The sequence below is a fragment of the Coenobita brevimanus genome, chromosome 70 (assembly GCF_032717465.1).
Source record: "Coenobita brevimanus isolate Jiangsu-jjx chromosome 70, ASM3271746v2, whole genome shotgun sequence".
NCBI lineage: Eukaryota > Metazoa > Arthropoda > Malacostraca > Decapoda > Coenobitidae > Coenobita > Coenobita brevimanus.
In genome coordinates this window covers 11,273,780-11,296,279 of record NC_137023.1, presented here as the reverse complement: position 1 = coordinate 11,296,279, position 22,500 = coordinate 11,273,780, and the positions used below count along the sequence as shown (strand labels likewise).

The 22,500-nt window shown below is 40.8% G+C and overlaps 1 protein-coding gene across 1 annotated transcript in view; it reads left to right on the top strand.

Annotated features, from left to right (window-relative positions):
• LOC145406388 (uncharacterized) overlaps nucleotides 1-22,500 on the top strand; it is a 246,849-nt gene that overhangs the window by 196,896 nt on the left and 27,453 nt on the right. Inside the window, exons 22-26 of the mRNA XM_080277552.1 lie at nucleotides 13,509-13,532; nucleotides 14,422-14,580; nucleotides 18,101-18,261; nucleotides 18,673-18,872; nucleotides 19,933-20,093. Of these exons, the coding sequence (XP_080133678.1) occupies nucleotides 13,509-13,532; nucleotides 14,422-14,580; nucleotides 18,101-18,261; nucleotides 18,673-18,872; nucleotides 19,933-20,093 (705 nt within the window). The remainder of the gene's footprint in view (nucleotides 1-13,508; nucleotides 13,533-14,421; nucleotides 14,581-18,100; nucleotides 18,262-18,672; nucleotides 18,873-19,932; nucleotides 20,094-22,500) is intronic.

Sequence of the window (22,500 nt, the reverse complement as noted above, 5' to 3'; positions counted from 1 at the left end):
TTCTAGAGAAGAAGTTTTATGCTACCTTCATGGATTTGGAGAAAACATATGGCAGAGTTGATAGACAAGGAATGTGGAAAATATTAAAAATATCTGGGGTAAATGGGAAGCCGTTGAATGCCGTGAAGAGTATGTATGAGGGTGCTAATGCATCAGTGAGTGTGGATGGTGAACCGGAAGACGTTTTCTGTCTGAATGTTGGATTGAAACAGGGATGTGTCACGTCTCCATGGCTGTTCACTTTGTATAAAAATGGGGTTACAAAATAGGTACAAGGTAGGGCAGTGGATGTTGACGTGGCCTTAACGGGAGAGAGCACCTCCTCCGATCACAACCGTATCACCTTAACATATCCAATCGCTTCGGTACGGCCTATGGACCCTCCAAAGAAACGTCGTCTGTGGCACTTTTGAGCTGCGGATTGGGAGGCCTTAAGGCAGTACTTCTTTGATTTTCTCTGACATGATTATTGCTTCCATGGCCGGGAGCCATCTGAGTGTGCCTTGCACATTACAGAGGTTATTCTTTCGGGCATGGAAGCATACATTCCTTTCTCATATCCTTTGACTAATGCAAGAAAGCCTTGGTTTAATCACGCTTGTTCTAATGCTGTCCACAACAAAGAGAGGGCCTATAAAAGGTACTGGAGCCAATCCACCCCTGAATCACATCTTTTATATGTTTCTGCCCAGAATCGTGCTAAGTCTGTTCTTCGCTCTGCTAAAAATAATTTCATCCGTACCAAATGCTCTCAACTCTCCAACTCGAATTTTTCCGCTCCTTCTGGCACCTGGCGAAAAACCTTTCTAAAAACTTTACCTCATCATCCTTCCCTCCTCTTTTCTACATTGATGGCTCTGTAGCTATTTCTTCTACTGATAAAGGAGATCTCTTTGCTCAGACTTTCTCCTCCAATTCCACCTTAGACGATTCCGGTGCTGTTCCTCCATCACTTTCCCCCTTTGACTTCCTCATGCCTGACATTAAAATTTCTTCAGCTGATGTATTTTCTGCCATCACAGGCCTCAATACTAACAAGGCATATGGCCCTGATGGAGTCCCTCCTGTTGTTCTCAAGAACTGTGGTTCTGTGCTTACACCCTGCCTAGGCAAACTCTTTCGCCTTTGTCTGTCAACTTGTACCTTTCCTTCTTGCTGGAAGTTTGCTCTCATTCAGCCAGTCCCAAAGAAGGATGACCATTCCCAACCCTCTAACTATCGTCCAATTGCTTTAACATCCTGTATCTCAAATTTTTTGAGTCAGTTCTTAATAGATAAATTTTAAAGCCTCTTCCTATCACAACCTTCTTTCTGATCGTCAGTATGGGTTCCGTCAGGGACGCTCCACTGGCGATCTTCTCACCTACCTTTCAGACTCCTGGTCATCCTCCTTTCGGGACTTTGGCTAAAGCTTTGGCATTGCACTTGACATCTCAAAGGCTTTCGATCGAGTCTGGCATAAATCTTTAATTTCCAAACTGCCCTCTTACGGTTTCTATCATTCTATCTGTGCCTTCATCTAAGCTTCCTTTCTGGTCGTTTTATAGCCGCTGTTGCAGACGGCCATCGTTCTTCTAGATCTATCAACAGTAGTGTTCCTCAGGGCTCTGTCCTATCACCAACTCTCTTTTTTTTTTATTCATCAGTGACCTTCTAAGCTGTACATCTAACCCTATCCACTCATACGCTGATGACTCCACCCTTCACCTTTCTTTTCGGTTCCCGCAACGCCCATCTCAGTAGTTACTTCAACAAACAAGGGATGAGGCTATGGCACACCTAATGTCTAACAAGGCTCATATCTCTGACTGGGGTAAAAATAATCTTGTTTTTAATGCATCAAAGACTCAGTTCTTACACCTATCAACCCGACAGAATCATCCACAGGAGTACCCACTAATTTTTAATAATATTCAGCTTAATCCTGCATCATCTTTGAACATGCTTGTGGTTTCGTTTACTTGGGACTTGTCTTGGAAAGATCATATTACATCTCTTGTAAAATCTGCACGTGTGCTAAGCTGACTCCGTTCCTTCTTTACCCCTGCACAATTGTTGACTCTGTACATGGGTTATATCCGCCCCTGTGTGGAGTACAACTCTCATGTGTGGGGAGGTTCCCCACATACAGCTCTTCTCAATAGGGTGGAGTCAAAGGCTTTTCATCTCATTAACTCTCCTCCTCTTACTGACTCCCTTCAACCTCTGTCTCTTCGCCGCACTGTTGCATCTTTATCTCTTTTCTATCGCTACTTCAATGGTAACTGTTCCTCTGAACTGTCTGCTTGCATTCCTCCACCTCTACGACGGGCTCGTAGCACCCGCCTAGCAGCAAACTCTCATCCCTTTTCTGTCCAACTCTCTAATGCAAGTGTTAACCGTTACTCCCAGTATTAACAACAGGTCAGCTCTGGAACTGTCTTCCTCTGTCTGTGTTTCCTGCTTCCTATGATCTCCAGTCTTTCAAACGCAGTGTGTCCAGGCATCTCGAAATGATCGGATCTTGAATTTGGCTCTCCCTTGTATTCTGTTTTTGTCTTGGAGGGAACAGTTATTGCGGGCTCGTGGCCTTTGGTTCCTTCTTCCTCGCATAAAAACAAAATAGAAACTTCCTGTTCTGTTGTAAGAAGATGATACTGTGTTGCTAAGTGATGACAAAGGGGAACTGCAAGGCTTGGCGAATGAGTTTGGGAGAGTGTGTAGGAAACGGAATCTAAAGATGAATGTAGGGAAGTGTAAAGTTGTAGTCTACGAGAGAAATGAAGCCACTGAGTGCACAGTGAAGTTGGATGATGAGGAAATGGAAAATGTGAGTGTACTTGAGTACTTGGGTAGTGTGATGAGTATGGATGGAAGTTTCGGGGATGAAGTGCTTGAAGGGGTAAAACAGGTAAGAAAAGGTTGCTCGTTCTTTGAAAGCAGTGGTAAGAAATGGAGAAGTGAGCATGGAAGCAAAAAAGTCTCTACATGATAGTATTGTGATGCCACCTCTAACATTTGGATGCAACGCTTGGACCTTGTTGGAAGTCAAGAGTAAGGGCAGTGGAACTGAGTTATCTGAAAGGAGCATATGGAGTTACATGGAGAGAGACTGACAAATACGGCAGTATAGGAGTATTATGTTGTGAATGTAATACAAAGTGTTAGGAGAAATACATTGAGGAGGTTTGGCCATGTGGGTAGGATGGAGAGCAAGAGATTGCCGAGGAAAGTATATATAAGGTGTATGTGAGGTGCAGGGTAGGAAGGGAGGGTGACACAGAAGAAGATATGGAGGGATAAATATTGAGGTATATGAGAGAGGGGGTGTGACCTGGGGGGGAACAGCTAAATGGCGGGAGACAGGGCGACATGGAGGCGATTTGTTTGTGGCCACCCCTTACAGAAATAAGGTATTTGGCTACACACACACACACACACACACACACACACACACACATATATATATATATATATATATATATATATATATATATATATAATTTGGTTTTACACCTGGTATCCCTGAAGGGCTAAGGCGTTCCCCTGGGTAGAGGACTTTTGGACTGGAGCATATATATATATATATATATATATATATATATATATATATATATATATATATATATATATATATATATATATATATATATATATATATATATATACATCTCCAAATTATTGTATTCAGCATACGATTGACTTAAAACGGGGAGGTTAGATAAAGCCTTCAGTAATATCTACGCTGCCAGTGTTAGTCTCTAAGCTGAATAAAATCATCTGGTAGCTGCTGGAATAAGACATGACACGTCTTGATGCAGAGGGAATTAATCTCGCACTTCATGTTGCTATTGGATTGTTCTCCATTGTCTCTCTTCGTATTGCAGTTCTTTCACTCCTCGTCTATGTCCGTAATTCCTTCTGTTTGCTGCCTTATACCTCTCTTCTTTTTCCTTCTTGTTGTCAGATTGCCTGTCTTTATTATCTGACGTATAATCTCGTTAGTATGATTGCTTCTTTTTCATATAATTGTCATTGCCTCCAGACGAAATTTTCCGCTTAGGAGAGGCTTTTGAAAATGGAGGATAAGATACAAAAAGCCTTCTATGGTTTCCTTTTGCATTAAATTATGCATTTTGGAGGGACGGGAATTAAAAAAAAAAAAAACATCACTATGGGACTCCATTTCTTGTGCATTGCTTCCTTTATACTTACTTTTTTGTATTTTACCGTTATCCAAGTGTTACGCTTATTGTTTACCGTTAACTGTTACACTTAATGTTGCATGTCAAGCGCATTGTTTCACGGTTACCTCTATATATTCTGCTTTTGCTGTTGACACTGCCCCTGTTGTTACATTTTTACCTTTTGTATTGATACTCAGTCTTACTTAATTGATCTGGATTGACCTGTGCAGCTGAGATGTATGGGGCGAGTAGTGTGCAATTTCTTCGCGGCTGCTGATTGGCCGCCGATGATGTAAATTTACAGCTCTTCTTTTTTTAACCATTTATATTGATATTTTTTAAATGCCTGCCAGTATAAGCATTAAGTTTAAATATGGAATGCTTTCCGAAGCTAAAGAGTCAAAATTAGCTAAGAAAGTTTACTGTTATCAAAGAAAATTAAAGTTGAGTATAAAGTTTATAAAACCATGAGTGACGTTTGAAGTAAATTACCCACCCACGGTGTACACCCACGTCCGCAAGTTGCACTGCATCCACCCTTGGTGTACGCGTACATCCGCATGTTGCACTATAATATCCACCCACGGCTTACACCTACGTCCGCATGTTGCACTACAATACATGCCTGCAATTACTTCAGTGACATCATCGGCGGCCAATCAGCAGCCGCGAATCAAACACACCCTACTTGCACCATACATCTCAGGTGCACAGGTTAATCAAACAGACTATAGCGTGTACTTAAACATGTGGAAGATGTGAAAAGTTAACATTTGTAATCAAAGGAGGATTCAGTGCATGGCATGGGGACACATTATGATGAGTTGTTCTTTTAGGGAGATATGATTTGAAGGGGCGGGCGCGCGCTTGCGTGTGTGTGTGTGTGTGTGTGTGTGTGTGTGTGTGTGTGTGTGTGTGTGTGTGTGTGTGTGTGTGTGTGTGTGTGTGTGTGTGTGTGTGTGTGTGTGTGTGTGTGTGTGAGAGAGAGAGAGAGAGAGAGAGAGAGAGAGAGATTCATTTTATGACTGTTGATAGATACTTTTCTTTTTTTGAATAGGCAAGTGTTCAACATGTCTCACCCCTGTCATCGCATCCATTTCTCTCCTCTCTCTATTTGGTAGTCAAGCTTTTGGATGTGTTGTTTGCACACTCCGTTATGTTTATTTCAGTTCTAGAAAGTGCATGTTTGAGGTAAGAGCCTGAGGTACTGACACAAATCATTGACAGACACATGAATTAACTGCAGATTGGCGTCGTATCGGCACAGTGGTCAGCCGGTAATAGAACTTTGTGGACAACACTGTCATCTGGTGTAAGTCAGCCGGAAAATTCATCATTTGGCGTAACTTCCAGAACAACGGACAATTATTGCATTTGTTCGCATGAGAGCTATATGGCAACATTATAGGCCTAGGCCAGAGATCATATGAAATTGGCTGAATTCTGCTCTAGCTTTTTCCAGCCATTACCGCCCAGTCAGGACAATCCAGTCAATTTTTGGATACTTCATGTTCTTTTCGGCCCAATAGCTGGGTTATGAATGTTCGGGCCACTTAATTTTATCCTTTGAATCTCGGTAACTTCTGTTTTAGTATATTTTTGCTTATAGTAGACGGTTTTAGGCTGCTTAGGAAGCATCTTTCGTACTGAAGGGGATTATTAAGAAAGTAGTCACCTTTCCAGTTTGAAAAGCCTGTCATAAGCTGAAGAAGACTGTCAGGAGATAGCAATATTAATAATGAAAGAAACATTCCCAACTGATTGTGGTTCATATGAGATATATCGCAACATTTCTCTCGTCAAATCTCCTTAACTGACGTGTAGGGGTGATATAACTGTGTGCTGTTGCTAACCCCGTTTGGTTGTGCATTGCCCAAGCGTGGTGTACAGATATGATGTGTTGCTAGATTCACATATACAGCACTTTTGACAGGGTGAAGACGTACCTTTTACTATTGTCAACTCTCTTTAACTCCATTCGGGGTCTCCCCCCCCCTCTGTCTGTCTGTGTGTCTGTCTGTCTCTGTCTGTCTGTCTGTCTGTCTGTCTGTCTGTCTGTCTGTCTCTCTCTCTCTCTCTCTCTCTCTCTCTCTCTCTCTCTCTCTCTCTTCAAGATTGCATCACTTTCTCTATGCTGTTGAACTATCTTCTTTTCTCTCTTAATGTCTTTTGGCATTGTTCACCAGTTAAGGCAGGCACACATCATTCATCTAGCAACACTCATCTATTTTCTGACTCTGTCTCTAATGCAAGTATTGGCCAGAACCATATCTGTCACATAATTATCTAGTCAGTTCCGAACCTGTCTTCATGGTCACCAACTGCCTGCTATATCATCTTCAGTCTTTATATGCAGTATGTCCAGAAAATTTGGAATAAATGGATCTTGCGTTAGGCTACCTTATTGTTCACTTTTCTTTGGATGGGACAAGCTTTGCAGGCTGTTTTACTTGCTTCCTCTGCACTTGGTATACTATACTAGTTTAATTAGGCTCTTTCTGGTTACTCATCATCCGACCAGGGAACTTCTGATCCAGTCACTGTCATTTTTTGTCATCTTACATCCATTCTAATCGTTATTTTTTTTTTATAACCATGTTTAAAACCAGATACATCAAAGTCACAACAATGAGTTCAGGATATTTGTCTTTTCAAGACACTTCAGGTCAGTCAAGTCCTATAAGGCGCATGCATATAATCAGTCCGATACCGTGCACCGGTTATCGAGATGAAAACTGAAGAGACTGAGAAGTTTGAGAATAGTAATGAATGGTGAAGGGTGGAGCATCAGTTGCCGTACTGCTGGCAAATAATGAATAAGAAATTTGCAGATCGGTGTAGCGATTCGTTGATGTCTGTAAACGTTGTGCCTTGAAAGTAAGTGTAGATAAGATTAAAGTGGTGGTTGTTGAGAGAGAGGGTGACTTCCAGTGTGATATTATCGTGAATGATGAGAGACTTGAACTTGTGAGAAAATTCAAGTTCCACGCATAGGCAGAAAAGAGTGGTAAATGAGTAAAGGAAGGGGAAAGTAAAGTGGCACAGGGAAGAAAAGTGGAGTGTGTCTTTAAAGCCTTGATACAACACAGAGGTTAGGTGTGGTTTGCGAGATGATTCCATGAAGTGTTAGTACCCACAGTAACATATGGGAGTGAGAAATTCATATGGCATGAAAATGTAAAGTCAAGAGTTAGAGAGGTAGAGCGTGGATAGTGGATAGGATAAGAAATATTGTGATTCGTGGCAAATGTGGCATAAGGAAATCAAAGGAAAACAGAGTTGAAGTAAGCATGTTTAGCTGGTAGGTTAGATGGTAGGGTCACAGGGAAAGAAAGAATGTAAATAGGGTGGGGAAAGGGGTATATGTGAGTGGGTTTGGTATGAAGTGGTTTGATAAGCAAGCAGAAGGTATAAATATAAGGTAAATGAGTGTATGGGAGAGAGGTATGGAGGCTTATGAAGTTGAGAAACTGACAAGGGATAAAACTGGTTGGGTTAGCTTTAAGCGAAGAAGTGCATGAAAAGTGTTTGGTATCCCTTTTTCTAACTTGCCAGATGATAGGCAAACTCTTTTAGAACTGTAATTATGAAGCTGTATTTGGAATGGGGCACCTATCAGGTATAGCTAGATTTCTGGGGACTTGAATGAGAGTATGGTCCATTTCATTTGACATGCTATTGATTAGGTCTCCCTTTTCTGGCCTTCTGTACTTTGTTTCACCCTCACAGGCAGGTGGGAAAAAGAAAAGGGATGATGATGATGATAATAATGATGACACCACTTAAGGTTGTCCAGGTCCTTCTAGGTAGATTTTTTTTTTTTTATGTGCTCGACTCTGGGCATAGGCTTCTCAGCCTGCTCCCAAGGCCCAGTAGTCCTCCTACATATCGTACATCTCTGCATATCACCACTTCGGGGCTAACACCCACCGTCTATATTGAATACATGCTAGGGCTCTCTCATACAGAACTGTTGTATTGATATTAGCGGGGGTATTTTTACGACATGTCGGCGGGTCTTCTGGTAGATCGGTAAAGTCTGCCGTAATGAAATTCAAATCCTTTAACTGGTCCCTGCCCCAGCGGAGATTTGAACCTGGGTCCGGTGGGACCGCAAGCCACCTCTCTACCGATTGAGCCACCGCCTTCCCCAAATTATATATATAATTAAATTCACGTCATACCTGTGAAATTTTTCCCAAAATCATTTGCATTCATACAAGATATTTCAAATTTCTGTTTTAGAAAATTAAAAGTTGAATCTTTGTTAAATCTTATATAGTTGTCAAAGAAATTAACCAGACAATTGCTGTATATGGCTGTTCAGGTGAGCCATCCATCCATCCATCCATCATCCAATCCTACAGTGCCCCATGAGGAGCGTAGGAGCCCGGGGCTAGGAAGTTGGTCCCGACATTTAAGATGAGAGTGACCAGCCTCACTCGTCCCTGAGTGGCATTACATGAGCAATCAACCCCAACCATCCCTTGGATATAAACCATCACCGGCTCAATCCGATTGGAGCGCAATAATTACCCACTAAACCACCAGGCGCCAAAATTTGGTTATATGGTTACCCCCCAGCGTAATAAATGGTTTCCTGGTACACAGGAAACCATTTGGCTTGTCACTCAGTGTAGAGTCACCCACAGGCTGAAGGAGTGGAAAGAATGAAGGATTGAAAGAAGAGGGAGTGTGAAGTCACCCGTAGGGAGAAGGACATGGAAAGAATAAAGGAAAGAAAGACAGAAGAGAATGGACGGAAAGAAGAATGGAGAGAAAAGGGCAGACACCCGAGAGCAGCACTACATCGAGTGAGTGGATGGTGAGCACCCCCATCTACCACATAAATAATGGAGCAAAATATGAGTGGGGTGAACGGAGGCATGGGCTGTACAGGCTGGGATGGTGTTTGTTGGCAGTGTTTGCCGGAAGTCCAATCCGTGAGGACAAGCGTCATCTGACCGGCAGAACCAACAATAGGAATGAAACTTCTAACGGTAATGCTGGAGGAGGAGGGTCGGAGAAGTAGAGAGACAGGAGGGATTAAGGTCTGTCACTGGTGGGGGTTAGGGTAGTGGTAGAACACCCGTTGGAAATAAATAAGTACAGTGACAAGAGCGTGGCAAAGGTGGAATTCAGTTTTGAGGGACAATCACATGAAGTATGAGCCATTTTCAAATATAATGCTTTACATGCCACCTTACGTCGACGAAAGAACTGTTCGAGTATTCTTAATTTAATAAAAAGTCGTAACTGTGTGTAAAAAATAACACAAGAAGAAAGTACGTTTTAGTCTACTAATATTACTTGCACATACATCATCCTAGAATATCTAGGGTAATTTCATACTTAATGAAGTAAAGTATAATGTTCAAGTTTAGATTCAGTGCACGGCCTGTGATTCTCTCTCTCTCTCTCTCTCTCTCTCTCTCTCTCTCTCTCTCTTTCTGTATTGACAAATAGAGAGTTGTACTAGTGCTTGCCCACATGAATTTGCTGGACTAACTAATAGCCTTTCCATCACAAAATGTATGAAGTTACCAATATGTTTGTCCTCATACCATTACTGAGTTCAGATTGTGAAACTATCTGGACTTATCCTAACCTTATGCAAAAAGAACTAAGTCGATATCTACTGCCTTCTCGTGAAATAAACGGACAAACAGAGAGACGAACATTTTCCTGTGTCGCGATCTCCGACATCTTCGCACCGTCTCGTCGCGCACGATCGCCAAAATTTTTGTTTCATATTTTTCTGATACTTCCAGGACTTACTCCGATCTAATGCAAAAAGAAATAGGTCGATATCTATTACCTTTCTCGTGAAAGGAACGAACAAACATATAGAGAAACTCACACATACACAGCTTGGTTTTATATAAATTTTTAATACGAGTATGGTGAAGTGTATAACATGAGTATAATAATGAACATATTTCAGCAAAAATGAACATGGAGAAAGTGAACATGGAGAAGCCCAAATGGACAAACAATAAAATCGACTTCATTACATCAGAGAAGAACAACATAGTCACTAATGCCACAGTTATCAACAAAATACTATATAGAAAGTGACCATAGACTGATCGATTGGACACCCAGATTCAGTTACAGAAGTGAAAGAAAGAATATGGCCGATAAACTTGACGAAAAAAGCTGCCTTCCAGGTAGTAATAAAGTACAGAGTTAAAGTTTACGATATGGTACCTTTGTCATTGATGAGTTAATTGATAGTGTAAAAAAAGTGTTAAGGAATCAGCAGAGGTAGTAGGGAATTTATTACAATCAAAGGCAACAAATATTCAAAAATAACCAGCGAACTCATCAAAAGAAAGGAGATGAAAGTAAAAAAGAGAAAGATGAAATAGTAAGAGGAAAATTAAGTATTTTATCAGCAAGAGACAGAGAGAAGAAAATGAAAGAGAAACATGAAGCAGATCAATGAAGCCACTAAAAAAGGAGTAAGGGTGAAACAGGTCCGAAGAAAAATGCCACTACGAAAGCAAACCATTATATCACTGAAAGACAGAAATGGTGAAGTCATTACGTGTAGAGAGAAGATGGTGAAGAGTGTTGAAGAATTTTATAAAGAGCTGTATGCATTAAAGAGAACAGAACTGAAATCTAACTTCTCAGTTGATTCAAGTGCATTACCAATGGTAAAACCTGGCGAAGTAATCATTTCTCTTACAAATATGAAAAGAGAGGATGCCCCAGGAGAAGGTAAAGAAGTAGCAGATTTACTGTCGGATGCAATAGTAGTAGTTCATAACTATCATGCCCACTTAGTTATTCTAAGAATGAAGAAAAATACTTTTTCCAAAACTTGGTGTAAGGCAAAAGTTATTTTGTTTTACAAGAAAGGCTACTAAAAAGATAATAGTAACTACCGACCAATAAGCTTACAATAATTTATTTACAATCCCTTCAATCAAGTCCTTATGAACAGAATAACAACAAATCTGGAAGAAGGCCAACCTTTTGAGAAGGCATGATTCCGAAGCGGGTAATCGACTACTGATCATCTACACCCAGTGAATCAGCTGAGAAAACTACAGTGTTTAATAAAATTACTGTACTTAAGTTTTGTTGCGTACAAAAAGGCTTTCGACTCAGTGGAGCACAGAGCAACTGTGAATTCCATTCGGGAACAAGGAGTAAACGAGAACATTGTAAAACTGCTCGAAACATATACCAAGAGGGAACTACTAGTGTCAAATTACATAAAAACTCAAAAGAAAGTAAGACTGAGAAAGCCGTGCATTAGGGTGATACAGTTTCACCAGAATTACTTACAGCATGCCCTGAAGGTATTTTCAGAAAGCAGTGCCGGGAGAACAAGGGAATAAACATACATAGAGAAAATTTAAACCATTTGAGATTTGCAGGTGACATTGTCCCAATCTCTAAAACAGCAGAGACATTGTGAAAAATGTTGAATGACCTAAACAGAGAAGTCTCAAAGTAGGGCTAAAGATGATCCGGAGTAAAACTAATGTTTGATCCACACACCCCAAAGAGCGTCATCAAAATAAACTAAGAAATTGTTGAAGAAGTTGAGGACTACAGATATCTGAGACAAAAAATAAACCTAAAGAAAGACCATAATAGCGAAAAAACGAGGCATTGCATTTGAATGAAAAACTTTTGATAAACATAGAGCTAGCATGAGAAGTAGCTTGCCAGTATAAATGCAGCAAAATGTATATAAGGAATGTATAATCCCAGCGATGACATACTGTTGTGAGACCTGGAAATGACAAAAGCGATGGAAAATCAACTAGTGCATTCACAATAAGGAATGGAAAAGTCAGTGTTGAGAATATCTTTATGAGAGGGGAAAAATCAACTTGGGTGAGAGACGAGAATAATTTCAGAAACATTATAGAAGTTATAAACGAACATAAACGGAGGTGGTCAGGTCATCTAGCAAGAACAAGGGATAACCGATGGAGCATGAGGCTGACTGGCTGAACTTCAAGAGATTTCAAGAGCAGCAAAAAAAGGTCAGACAGAGAAATTTTCAGGCAAAACCTGTCAGAGATTGGCTTTGTAAAGGATATCATGGAGAAAGCTGGGGGAGGCCTTTGTGCAGCAGTGGACTTGCAGTGGCTGATGATTATTATATTGGTAGGTAGAAAGATAGATAGCTATTCTTTACATTATGGTCACTTTATCAACTTCTTAACTGTACCTCATTGATAATCTTCATTTTGATTTGTATATTCACTATAGATATCAATTTTCTGAAAAGCCTGAAAGATGGTAGTGCATCATATATGAAAGAAGTGTACACTCTTAAAAGTGTGGAACATGCTCGAGCAACCAAGCATGTTAATCTTTTTTTTTTTCCCAGAGATGTGCGTAGGTTCGATCTTATTATAATATTTTTTGAGAGAACCCAGTTACGGTGCACAGTTGGGTGTGTTTGGCGGCCTTTTTTTTTTTTTTTTTCAATTACGGTCTTTCTGAGTAAAGCTACTAAAATAATTAGCTTTTCACCTATACCAGTATAAGAAGGTCCATGTACATTAAATATTTTTTCCAGACAGCTCAGCTCTGGTGCTTATTATTATTTTTTTTTTTTTCAGCATAAAGGAGGAAAATTGTGAGGAAAGCGATTTACGTAACACCTTTTATTTTTCTATTAGCTTACCAGTGGTGTGCGTAAGACCGCAGGAGGTTTAGTAGTTTCCGACAAATTAAGGTTCTAGTGCCGTATTTGCTTCATTATTTTTTTTTTTCCAACAACTTGGTGGCAGGTTTTCAGAAACCTCACTTAGTGTATGTAACACCTATTATACCTTTCACAAACTTTCCAACCATGTTCTGGGTCCGCTGAAGCTTAAAATATAGTCACCGAAATATCACATTTCGGTGCTGTACTTGATGCATACGTTCAAACTAAAGTGTCTGGTGGTGTTTTTATTCGCTTGCTGTAACAGTAACTTCCTGAGGAACTATCGTACTGTGTGCATGCCTCTTTACTTACAACTATTTATCTGAGTGATGTGTGTGTGTGTGTGTGTGTGTGTGTGTGTGTGTGTGTGTTCAAAAAAATTCGCGTGGAAGCGTACAAAAGTTTTTTTTTTTTTTATGGTGTTCCGTTCCGGTTCATCAGCAGTGTATAAGTGACAAATCATAAGTATCCATCGTGTCATATTCTGTTACTCAAGCATGAAACATTCTTGTACTGAATGTCATGTTCCGTGAGCGTGCCCATATTGCGTCACTCAGAGCCCACCTCTTTCTTCCTCAACTCGGTCCCGCTCCCTTTCTCTCACCTCCCGCCAACCCCCCCAGGTGACGGAGGAGTTCTGTCGACTACAAGGGCGGGAGCCACAGCCCTCTACCTCTTCAGGAGTGAGTACCACCCCTCACCAATCTCACTTTCTCTCAAGAACCTTCTCCACTCTTTTTCTCTTTCTCAGGTTGCTGCCCCCAGGAATGGACTAATAATATCCTGCTTGCTAATATAATTTTGTAGATTACTAGACATAATTAAACATGTATGTAACTTTTCGTATAATAAAACTACTTAGCGTTTTCCCATAAATAGCCTCAGATTAGCATGTTTTCATGTGTACACATATTTTACTTGACGGCTGTACTAACAAGTCAGACTGTAAATAGTACTTAACAGTTAGCCATAATTGTGAAGTGTTTCATAGAAGCATGAACCATTTATAGAATGATATTGGTAAGTATAATTGTGCACCACCAGACGCCACAGTAGACCAGATTTTGTACTGTGCGTTTCATAACAAGTATGGAATATTTCTTCAAATATAATTTACACCCTTGCTGTAAAACATAACCTTTCCTAAAAAATTAAACACAATAAAGATATAATTTCTATTTCTTGCTGTGAGTTTTCTACTAGCATTCTTAATACATTCTTGGCATTTCTTCCCCTGTTTTCTTGTGCATCTTGCTTAGGAAGAGGTATTGCGCTGGTGAATTTGAGCAGTTGTAAGTGAACTAATACACTTTAAACTTCCCCATCTCACACACACACACACACACACACACACACACACACACACACACACACACACACACACACACACACACACACACACACACACACACACACACACACACACACACACACACACACACACACACACACACACTGCACACACACACACACTGCACACACACACACACACACACACACACACACACACACACACACACACACACACACACACACACACACACACACACTGACTCACGGGCCCACATTCAGGAGAGGACCCGCAGTGCTGATATCGCGACGGAGTTGCTGCGGACTGAGGGTGTGGCTGCGGCAGTGGCAGCGGCGGGAGGTGCTGGGGCAGGAGAGGCACTGGTACACGAAACCTCCCTCACCTGCCTCGCTCCCTCACCCTCCAAGCACGACAAGAAGGTGAGGAAAGACCTGTGGCGTGAAACAAAGATCTGAGGCAAGCGGGTGTTTCTGTGAGGGAAGTGTTGGGTGTGGGGGAAGTGTGTGGGATGTGAGTCAGAACTGTAGGATGTAAAGACGGATGTGAGATGCGAGGCTGGGGTGTGGGTTGTGAGGCAAAGATGTGAGGAAGGGTGTGGGATATGAGAGAGGTGTGGAATATGAGGCGAGGGTGTCGAACGTGAGGTAGGGCTGTGGGATGTCAGGCAGATATGTTGTTTGTATATCAGGGGTGCAGATGTGAAATAAGGGTGTGTGATGTAAGGCAACATTGTGGGATGTGAAGCAAAGAGATCTCAGGCAAGGGTGTAGGTTGTGAGACGATGCCAGGCTGGGGGGCACCAGGGTGAGGAATCTGAGGCACGGGTGTAGGATGTGAGGCAGGATGTGGAATGTCAGACAGGGGTGATACATATAAGGTATTTGGATGTTAGTTTCTGTACAACAGATATGGCTGAAGAGTGTGCATCAGGAAAAAAATGACCATATTAATAATTTGATATGTAAGATAAGACTAAGTTTTGTTATATAGGCTGGAATTGATGTCAGTTTCAGTTAGGCTGTATGTGAGGCAGTGCAATTCTGGAGGATTCGAGGTTGAATTGTTGTTCGTAACATGTGATAAAAAATTGTATCCGTGTAAAGTAGGTTCTGACCATTTGATTGAAACCGAGATCAAGCAGTAAGCTAGGACATGGGGTACATTATCACGGACGTGAAATGCATCATGGATCTATTAATAGAGGTATGGCAAGGTGAAGTACCCTTGGTGAGATAGAGATCTAGTAAAGTAAGCAACTTGATAATTGATTTGAAATGTGGGAAAATATGAAAGCTTGATATTACTGTGACGCTGGAACCAGGTACTGTGAAGTAAGTCAGGTCTCATAGGCTGAGTGAGGAAGGCATCTGTCGTGCTAGCTGTGGTACATCTCACATCTCTAACCTTCTGCTTGATGAATTGAAGTTTCCTACCCTAAGAAGCATGATAAATTCGACTTCTTTTGAACCATACTTAGCTGTATGGAGTAAACGTATGAACCACTGTGATCATGAAAATGTATTTTCTTATATTTTGCAAGCAGTTACCTGTCATTTACAGCTCGTACAGCACGTCCACTACCATGTCTTCTCAAGCAAGCCACACTAATTTAGCAATGTAATCACTGTGAGTAAATAATAATTTTCAAAGCAATACAGGTTAATATACTGTACTTACTGTATTGCAGATATATTACATCTTTTTTCCTTATTACATGTATTTCTAAGTTTAGAACTATCTTGAAAGTTTCAAAATAATTGTAATTTTATGGAAAGGCTCTATAAATACCATAATTTTACCCTACAAATACACTTGCTTCATTAATTTGTTTCAGTGATCTCAAGTATGAGCATTATTCAGTATAGAAATTTAGCAGAAGTAATAGTCATACACATACTGCCTCTCTCACAGCTTATGGGTATCTGAAAGGTGTTAGTGACATGTAAGATCATTAGAAGGAGTTTGTGGCTGTTTTTGTGTGCCAAACTAGTCACTTGTTTTTAAAACATTGTTATACATATATGGCACCTAAAGCTTTGTCTTTTGCTGTGATGCCATATATATATATTCTCTTGTGAGCAAACTAGGTTCAATGAAATTGGTGTTTTTTATTTATTTCATTTTGGCTCAATGCTTTCGATACGTCGGGTTAAGCTACATTGATCTTCATATAAACTTCTGAGTAGCTGTCCAAATGTTGGTGTACTTAGTGACGTTTCGTTCCTTCCTGGGAACATCTTCAGACCAATCTGATGGTGGGTGGACCAAGACCTCATTTTAAAAGGATCGCCGACACGTGCTACAACGTGATTGGTCGGCCTAGAGCGCTGGATGGTGTGGGGTTGTCTTGTTGGTGGAATGAGTTAGCTCACCGATGTCTGTGGTCTTTTGTAAGTTGAAAGGACTTGCAAAGCTTCCACTTGTGAGTTGATTGTATGCTTCAGTTTGGAAATATACAGTGCTTCAGAAGCATGAGTCTATTATTATTATTTTTTTTTTTCACGGTCAGTTACTTCAGTACCTTTTTTGAGGAGCTGAGGAGTGAGGAAGGTGTTATGAGTTGCGCTGTAGTGCACGAACTAAACATAACATTTCCCTCACCCGTCAACACCTCGAAAAAGATACTGAAATATTTGACCGTGAAAAAGACCCTCGCAGACTCATGTTTCTGAAAGCATTTTATATTTCCGAACTGAAACCTACAATCAACTCATAAGTGGGAGATTTGCAAGTTCTTCCAACATACAAAAGATCAAAAACGTCGGTGGGCGAACTCTTTCCACCAATGAGATGGCCACACACGTCCCATGGCGCACAATTGACCGACTAATCACGTGGTAGCACGTGTCGGCATCCCCTAAATAAATGTCTTGCTCCTCCCGCCATCAGATTGGTCTGAAGATGTTCCCATGCAGGAACGAAACGTCACCAACTACACAAATATTTGGACAGCCACTCAGAAGTGTGCATATAAAAAATCAACGTCGCTTGGCACAACGCATCAAGAGCACTGGATTGAAATTTAACAAAGCAGAAACAGCAGTTGCAATGAACCTCCTTTGCTCACAAGAAAATAATCTTACCTGGCTATATATACTATATATATATATATATATATATATATATATATATATATATATATATATATATATATATATATATAATATAATATAATATAATATATATATATAGTATTTGCACAGTAAGCAAATGAAGGAAATTATATTGTATTTGTATTAAGATGAGAATTTTGTTTATGAATTTAGGCAAGTATAATATGACGTTGTTTTGGTAAGCTGTGAACTTAACACAGTATGAAATTACTGTTACAATCTATATAAAGTGATGTATTGGCTACTGTGTGATATGCGGTGAAGGTCATTCGTGGTGATTAATCTCGTTGAAATGATATCTAAAGATCGTAGAATTTAATGCATATTTAACACAAGGGAAAATGCATAGGCCTTGCTTCTTGGATGAAATTAAATTGGAGCGCTGAAAGTTAGGATAACATTGTGGCATGTGAACTGAAACAAACTCTGACGCGAACGATGAAACAAAGGAATGTTTTTCGTTGCGCGACAAGAGAGGTGGCGCTTTGTTCGTTTGTTCATCTCTAGTTTGTATTGGAGAGATCAGTACTTCGTTTCCCCGTCTCAAAAACATATTCAGGTGAGATATGGCTAGTCAGTTATTTTCAAATTGGCTACAGTCACAGTCTTAGTTCTTTTTATCAGAACCACAAGAGTACAAAGAAAATATTGCCAGGGCCTGTTACTGATAAATATTTAAAAACATTTAATCGTGATGATACAGTACATGTCGAATTTGGTATATACGTAAACAGAAATTCTGAATATAATCTCATCCACTAAGCACTTATCCTGATGAATATAATCCCATCCAGTAAGTAGCTTATGCTGATAATCTATATGATAGGTGACGTTCGCCAAACTGCTGGACAAAATGAGCAAAGAGATGAGCTCCTCATCCTCCGACATGAGCTGCAGCGAGGACAAGTCTCCCAGCAGGATCTTCAACCTCTCATCCGCCACCAGACGCTGCCCCCGCCGCTCACCACGGGCACACCGAGCTCACAGGTAAGGCAGGGACACACTCGAATAAAGCTTGGACAGACTTTGTAAAGCAAAGACATGGCTGAGTAAAGATGATTGACTAAAGGAGGACTAGGACTGAGTAAAAACTACGCTAGAGAGAGAGAGAGAGAGAGAGAGAGAGAGAGAGACCTAACCCTGTATATTATTATTTTTTAAACTTGGCTCAGATTTTAATCCTTTCACAGTTGGTTTCACATAGTTAAAGGGCAGAAAAAGACAGTGTTGCAGCCCTACATCCTTTTCGTGATGCTTCTTCATGACATGCATCATATTCTAATGTCAATTTGTTGTTACAGCTCAGACTTGGAGATGGGGAGATAGCAGTTATAGACCAAGTTAAAGTACACAGAGTGTATACTCTGTGGTGATAACTGTTTTCCTTGCGACTCTCAGGTACAGTGGATCAGGCAGCGAGGACGTGGGTGAGACTCCAGACGTGTCCTCCTCAGAGATGACCCCTGACCCCCCCAAGCGGCTCCTCAGCGTTAAGTCAGCATCCTCACCTTCTTCTAAGACTTCATCGCCGCAGACAAGGACGAAGTTGGTCAAAATCTCCTCGGCAGACTCACTTTTGTCAATCTTCAGGAATATAGGTCAGTGATATGTAGCCTATATGGAGAGAGGGAGAGAGAGAGAGAGAGAGAGAGAGAGAGAGAGAGAGAATGTTTAATAAGTGAAATCTTAATATTGAAAAACTTTACTACTGTTCAAATGCGAATCCATTATGTAACTTTGCACACAACAGTAGCAGTGTGGCTGAAGAACGTAACATATATACCTATTCAAAGTCAAAATAAATTATTCATAAAAATGGCAGATAATGGTGGTAATTATAGTTGCGGCGCACGACTCTGAGGTTGTCATTATCGTACCCTGGCAACCTACCATGTAGAAGTGCGTCTGATTTCGTATCATATTATACACGAATCGTATTATTATGCACGAACATATTATACACGATTATTATACACGAACACATTATACACGAATCACATGCGTCTCATATCATACACGAAATCAGAAGCACTTTTGAATGGTAGGTTGCCAGGGCACGATAATAACCTCAAAGTCACGCGCCGCGACTGTAGTGACGTATTCTTCACACGATTTTAGGTTGTGCAGCCAGGAAATTAGCTTTACAGTTTTCCTTGAAGAATATTTGCTGTACTTGCGATCTTGTGTTTTTATGTATGCTTAAAAAAAATCAGGACAGTGACAGACGTTTGTAAAGAAATTTTTCTCGTGCAGCAAGTGGGGGTCTAAAACTATGGTACTTTCATTGCTACTTCTGTGCTCCTGCAGTGCATAAAATGGAAATTTGGTTGCAAGGTGCATGGAGTTTTACCGGCAAACTCAGAATTTCAATCAGCTTTATTAGTCGTTACTCCTGTGTGTGTTGTGTTTGTGTGTGTGTGTGTGTGTGTGTGTGTGTGTGTGTGTGTGTGTGTGTGTGTGTGTGTGTGTGTGATGATCATGTATTGCAGTATATTTCTTCATTATATGTGACTTTGATGACATCTATCTTACTCTGTTTTTCTCCTCATGTGTTTCTGGATACTAATCATCTCATGTATAAGCGCAATATTAGGGTGATACTGACAGTGATGCAAATGTCTCTGTTTTTCCTCCAATATGCACATTACTCCGTGCCAGCAGGTTCAGCACGGCCGTCCTCAAATCCCCCAAGTCCTCATGGTTCTGATGATTCCTCTACTCACGCCTCGCCATCCACCACACCGACCACTCCACAGAAAGCACCCCCACAAACCACCAGGCAGGACACACTCACTGTGCCTGGTGCCCTCCAGGTCCAGGTCAGTCATTGTGCATAAACTGTTTCATTCCATACCATAGTTTGTTTTTACCTGATAGAACAGAACCATTTTTGTGGTTTGAATTGCAGTTGTGGTTCCATGAGATTTAATGAGCAGCGATTTAAGGAAGGAATGGTGTCCTTTCTTTGAATTCGAATCTGCTATCCAGTCTGACTGTACTGAGCCAATTGGATTTATAATCTTCGTCAGGTTTACAAAGAACGTTAAGCATAGTAGAATATCAGCAGCCTTCATATCATATGTGGATAACATATAATAATTTTAAATAATTTTCCTACCCTGCTAATTTGGACACTTATTTGTTTCTTTTCGTATTGAGTTAGATATGGAATTTTTAAAAGACTAAAATTACTGTCCCATTGGACGGGGTCTGTGTTAGTCTCCATAAATCTACGTCAGTCGTGCTTAGTACCGTTGTTCCTCTGATCCTGGTCACTGTTGATAGCCTTCAGATTCAACTGGTATAGCCAACTGTACTACACTTCTGGACGAAGTAAAGGTCTTGGTCAATGCCCTTCAGTATGGGGCCAGCGTTGGCGCCATTCAGCTGATTTTGCAGTTGGTGCTTCTCTACTTGTGTTGTGATGCCATGACCACAGAATTATCTGGTACCCCTCAAATCAAGGTCATTTATGCGGTTTATATCGAGTGAAAAAGTTCCCTGCCAAAGGGTTAACCTTTTCTTTTCAGTGATTTCTTATAATTTATTCTTTCTGTCTAAAGAAAGTTTTCATCCTAGAAGAAACTTTCCATAAAGGAGTGATTAGTTATAGCATACCGTAATGTCTTCAAAACCAGAGGTCTTTCTTATTCATCGTGTGATACTAGTCAGAAATTTACAGTGATGTCTTTGGACTGAAGGACGCCTTGATTAATGAAAGTGGAAATGTGTGTGAACTGAAGGGTGTGGGGCTGCAATCTGATGTTCCAGTGATGTAAGACAGCCAGTGGGTGCAAGAAATTAACCCGTGACTTTGGTGATGGGTGAAAGGAATAAAACATTAGCCTACATTTTGTGGCTAAGTAGTAGTAAGATTGAAAAAAGTGGGACGAAAGCAAAAAACGTAAATTGTAGGGATGGGAAACGTAAAAATATTGAAAACAGTTGGAACTAGGGGTAAATATAGTGGGTTTTAAGGTACAAGGCGAAAGAAAAATATTTTCCCTGAAAGATTTTTAGAGTGTGCCGGTACTGGAGCGGGAGCCACGGAGGAAGGAACAGGAATTAATGTAAACTTTCGATGTCTTAGGATGATATACAGTTGATCAAGTTTCCAGCTTTAACACCAAGCACTGCTAATGCTTCCCTTGTGCCTGGTCTGAACTCTTGGGTTTCGAAAAATGGGTAGTCGAATTAAACACATCTGAAAGGGGCATGGTGCAGGGATATGGGCGGAAGTTAACGGGTGGTGTGGTTTGTGGGGTTTGGATGTAAAGGGGAAGAAGGGTGGATGAGGGCAAAGGAGCCATGTAAAGGCATCCACACGTGGACAGTGAGCGCGCACGCGCGATTAAAGTCTAACAATCTAAAAACACTTCAGGCAACTTAAGCAAATATTTGATATATTTCAATGTTTATCACGGGAAAAAGTGAAAAATTCGTACGAGCAGCTATTCCATTCATCTGAAAAGCAAGCAGACTTTGATGAATGTGAAAGGTAGAAGCTGTTTTACATGGCCAGCCCAGGAGGAAACCATTTGCAGGAGAGTTCTTGAACAACGAAAAAGAGCATCATTATTTACATTGTGACAAATTTGGCTCAAAGACTTCCGTGCCCAGTCTCGATGGGGTTTTCCACTCTCCCTTGGCAGAAAGTTTGCTCTTCTCTCTCTCTCTCTCTCTTTAGGGGGAGGCGGTGACTCAGTCGGTAGATAACTGGCCTGCAATCCAACCGGACCCAGGTTCAAATCCCCGCTGGGACAGGGAACAGTTTAAGGATTTGAATTTCATGAAATCAAACTTTACTGAAGAACAAGAAGACCCGCCGACATGTTGTAAAAACACCCCCGCTAATACCATTACACCAGTCCTGTATGAAATAGCCTTAGCATGTATTCAATGTGGAAGGTGGGTGTTAGCGCCAAAGTGGTGACATGTAAAGGTGTATGGTATGTAGGAGGAATAATGTGGCATGGGAGCAGCCTGTGAAGCCTATTCCCAGAGTCAAACACATTAAAAAAAACACACACACAAATACGCACACACACACACACACACACACACACACACACACACACACACACACACACACACACACACACACACACACACACACACACACTCACGTGAAAACACACACATCATCAAAAGCACATTCAGAAACATTCCAAATAAGCACAACACACACACACACACACACAGGCACAGACACACACACACGAATAA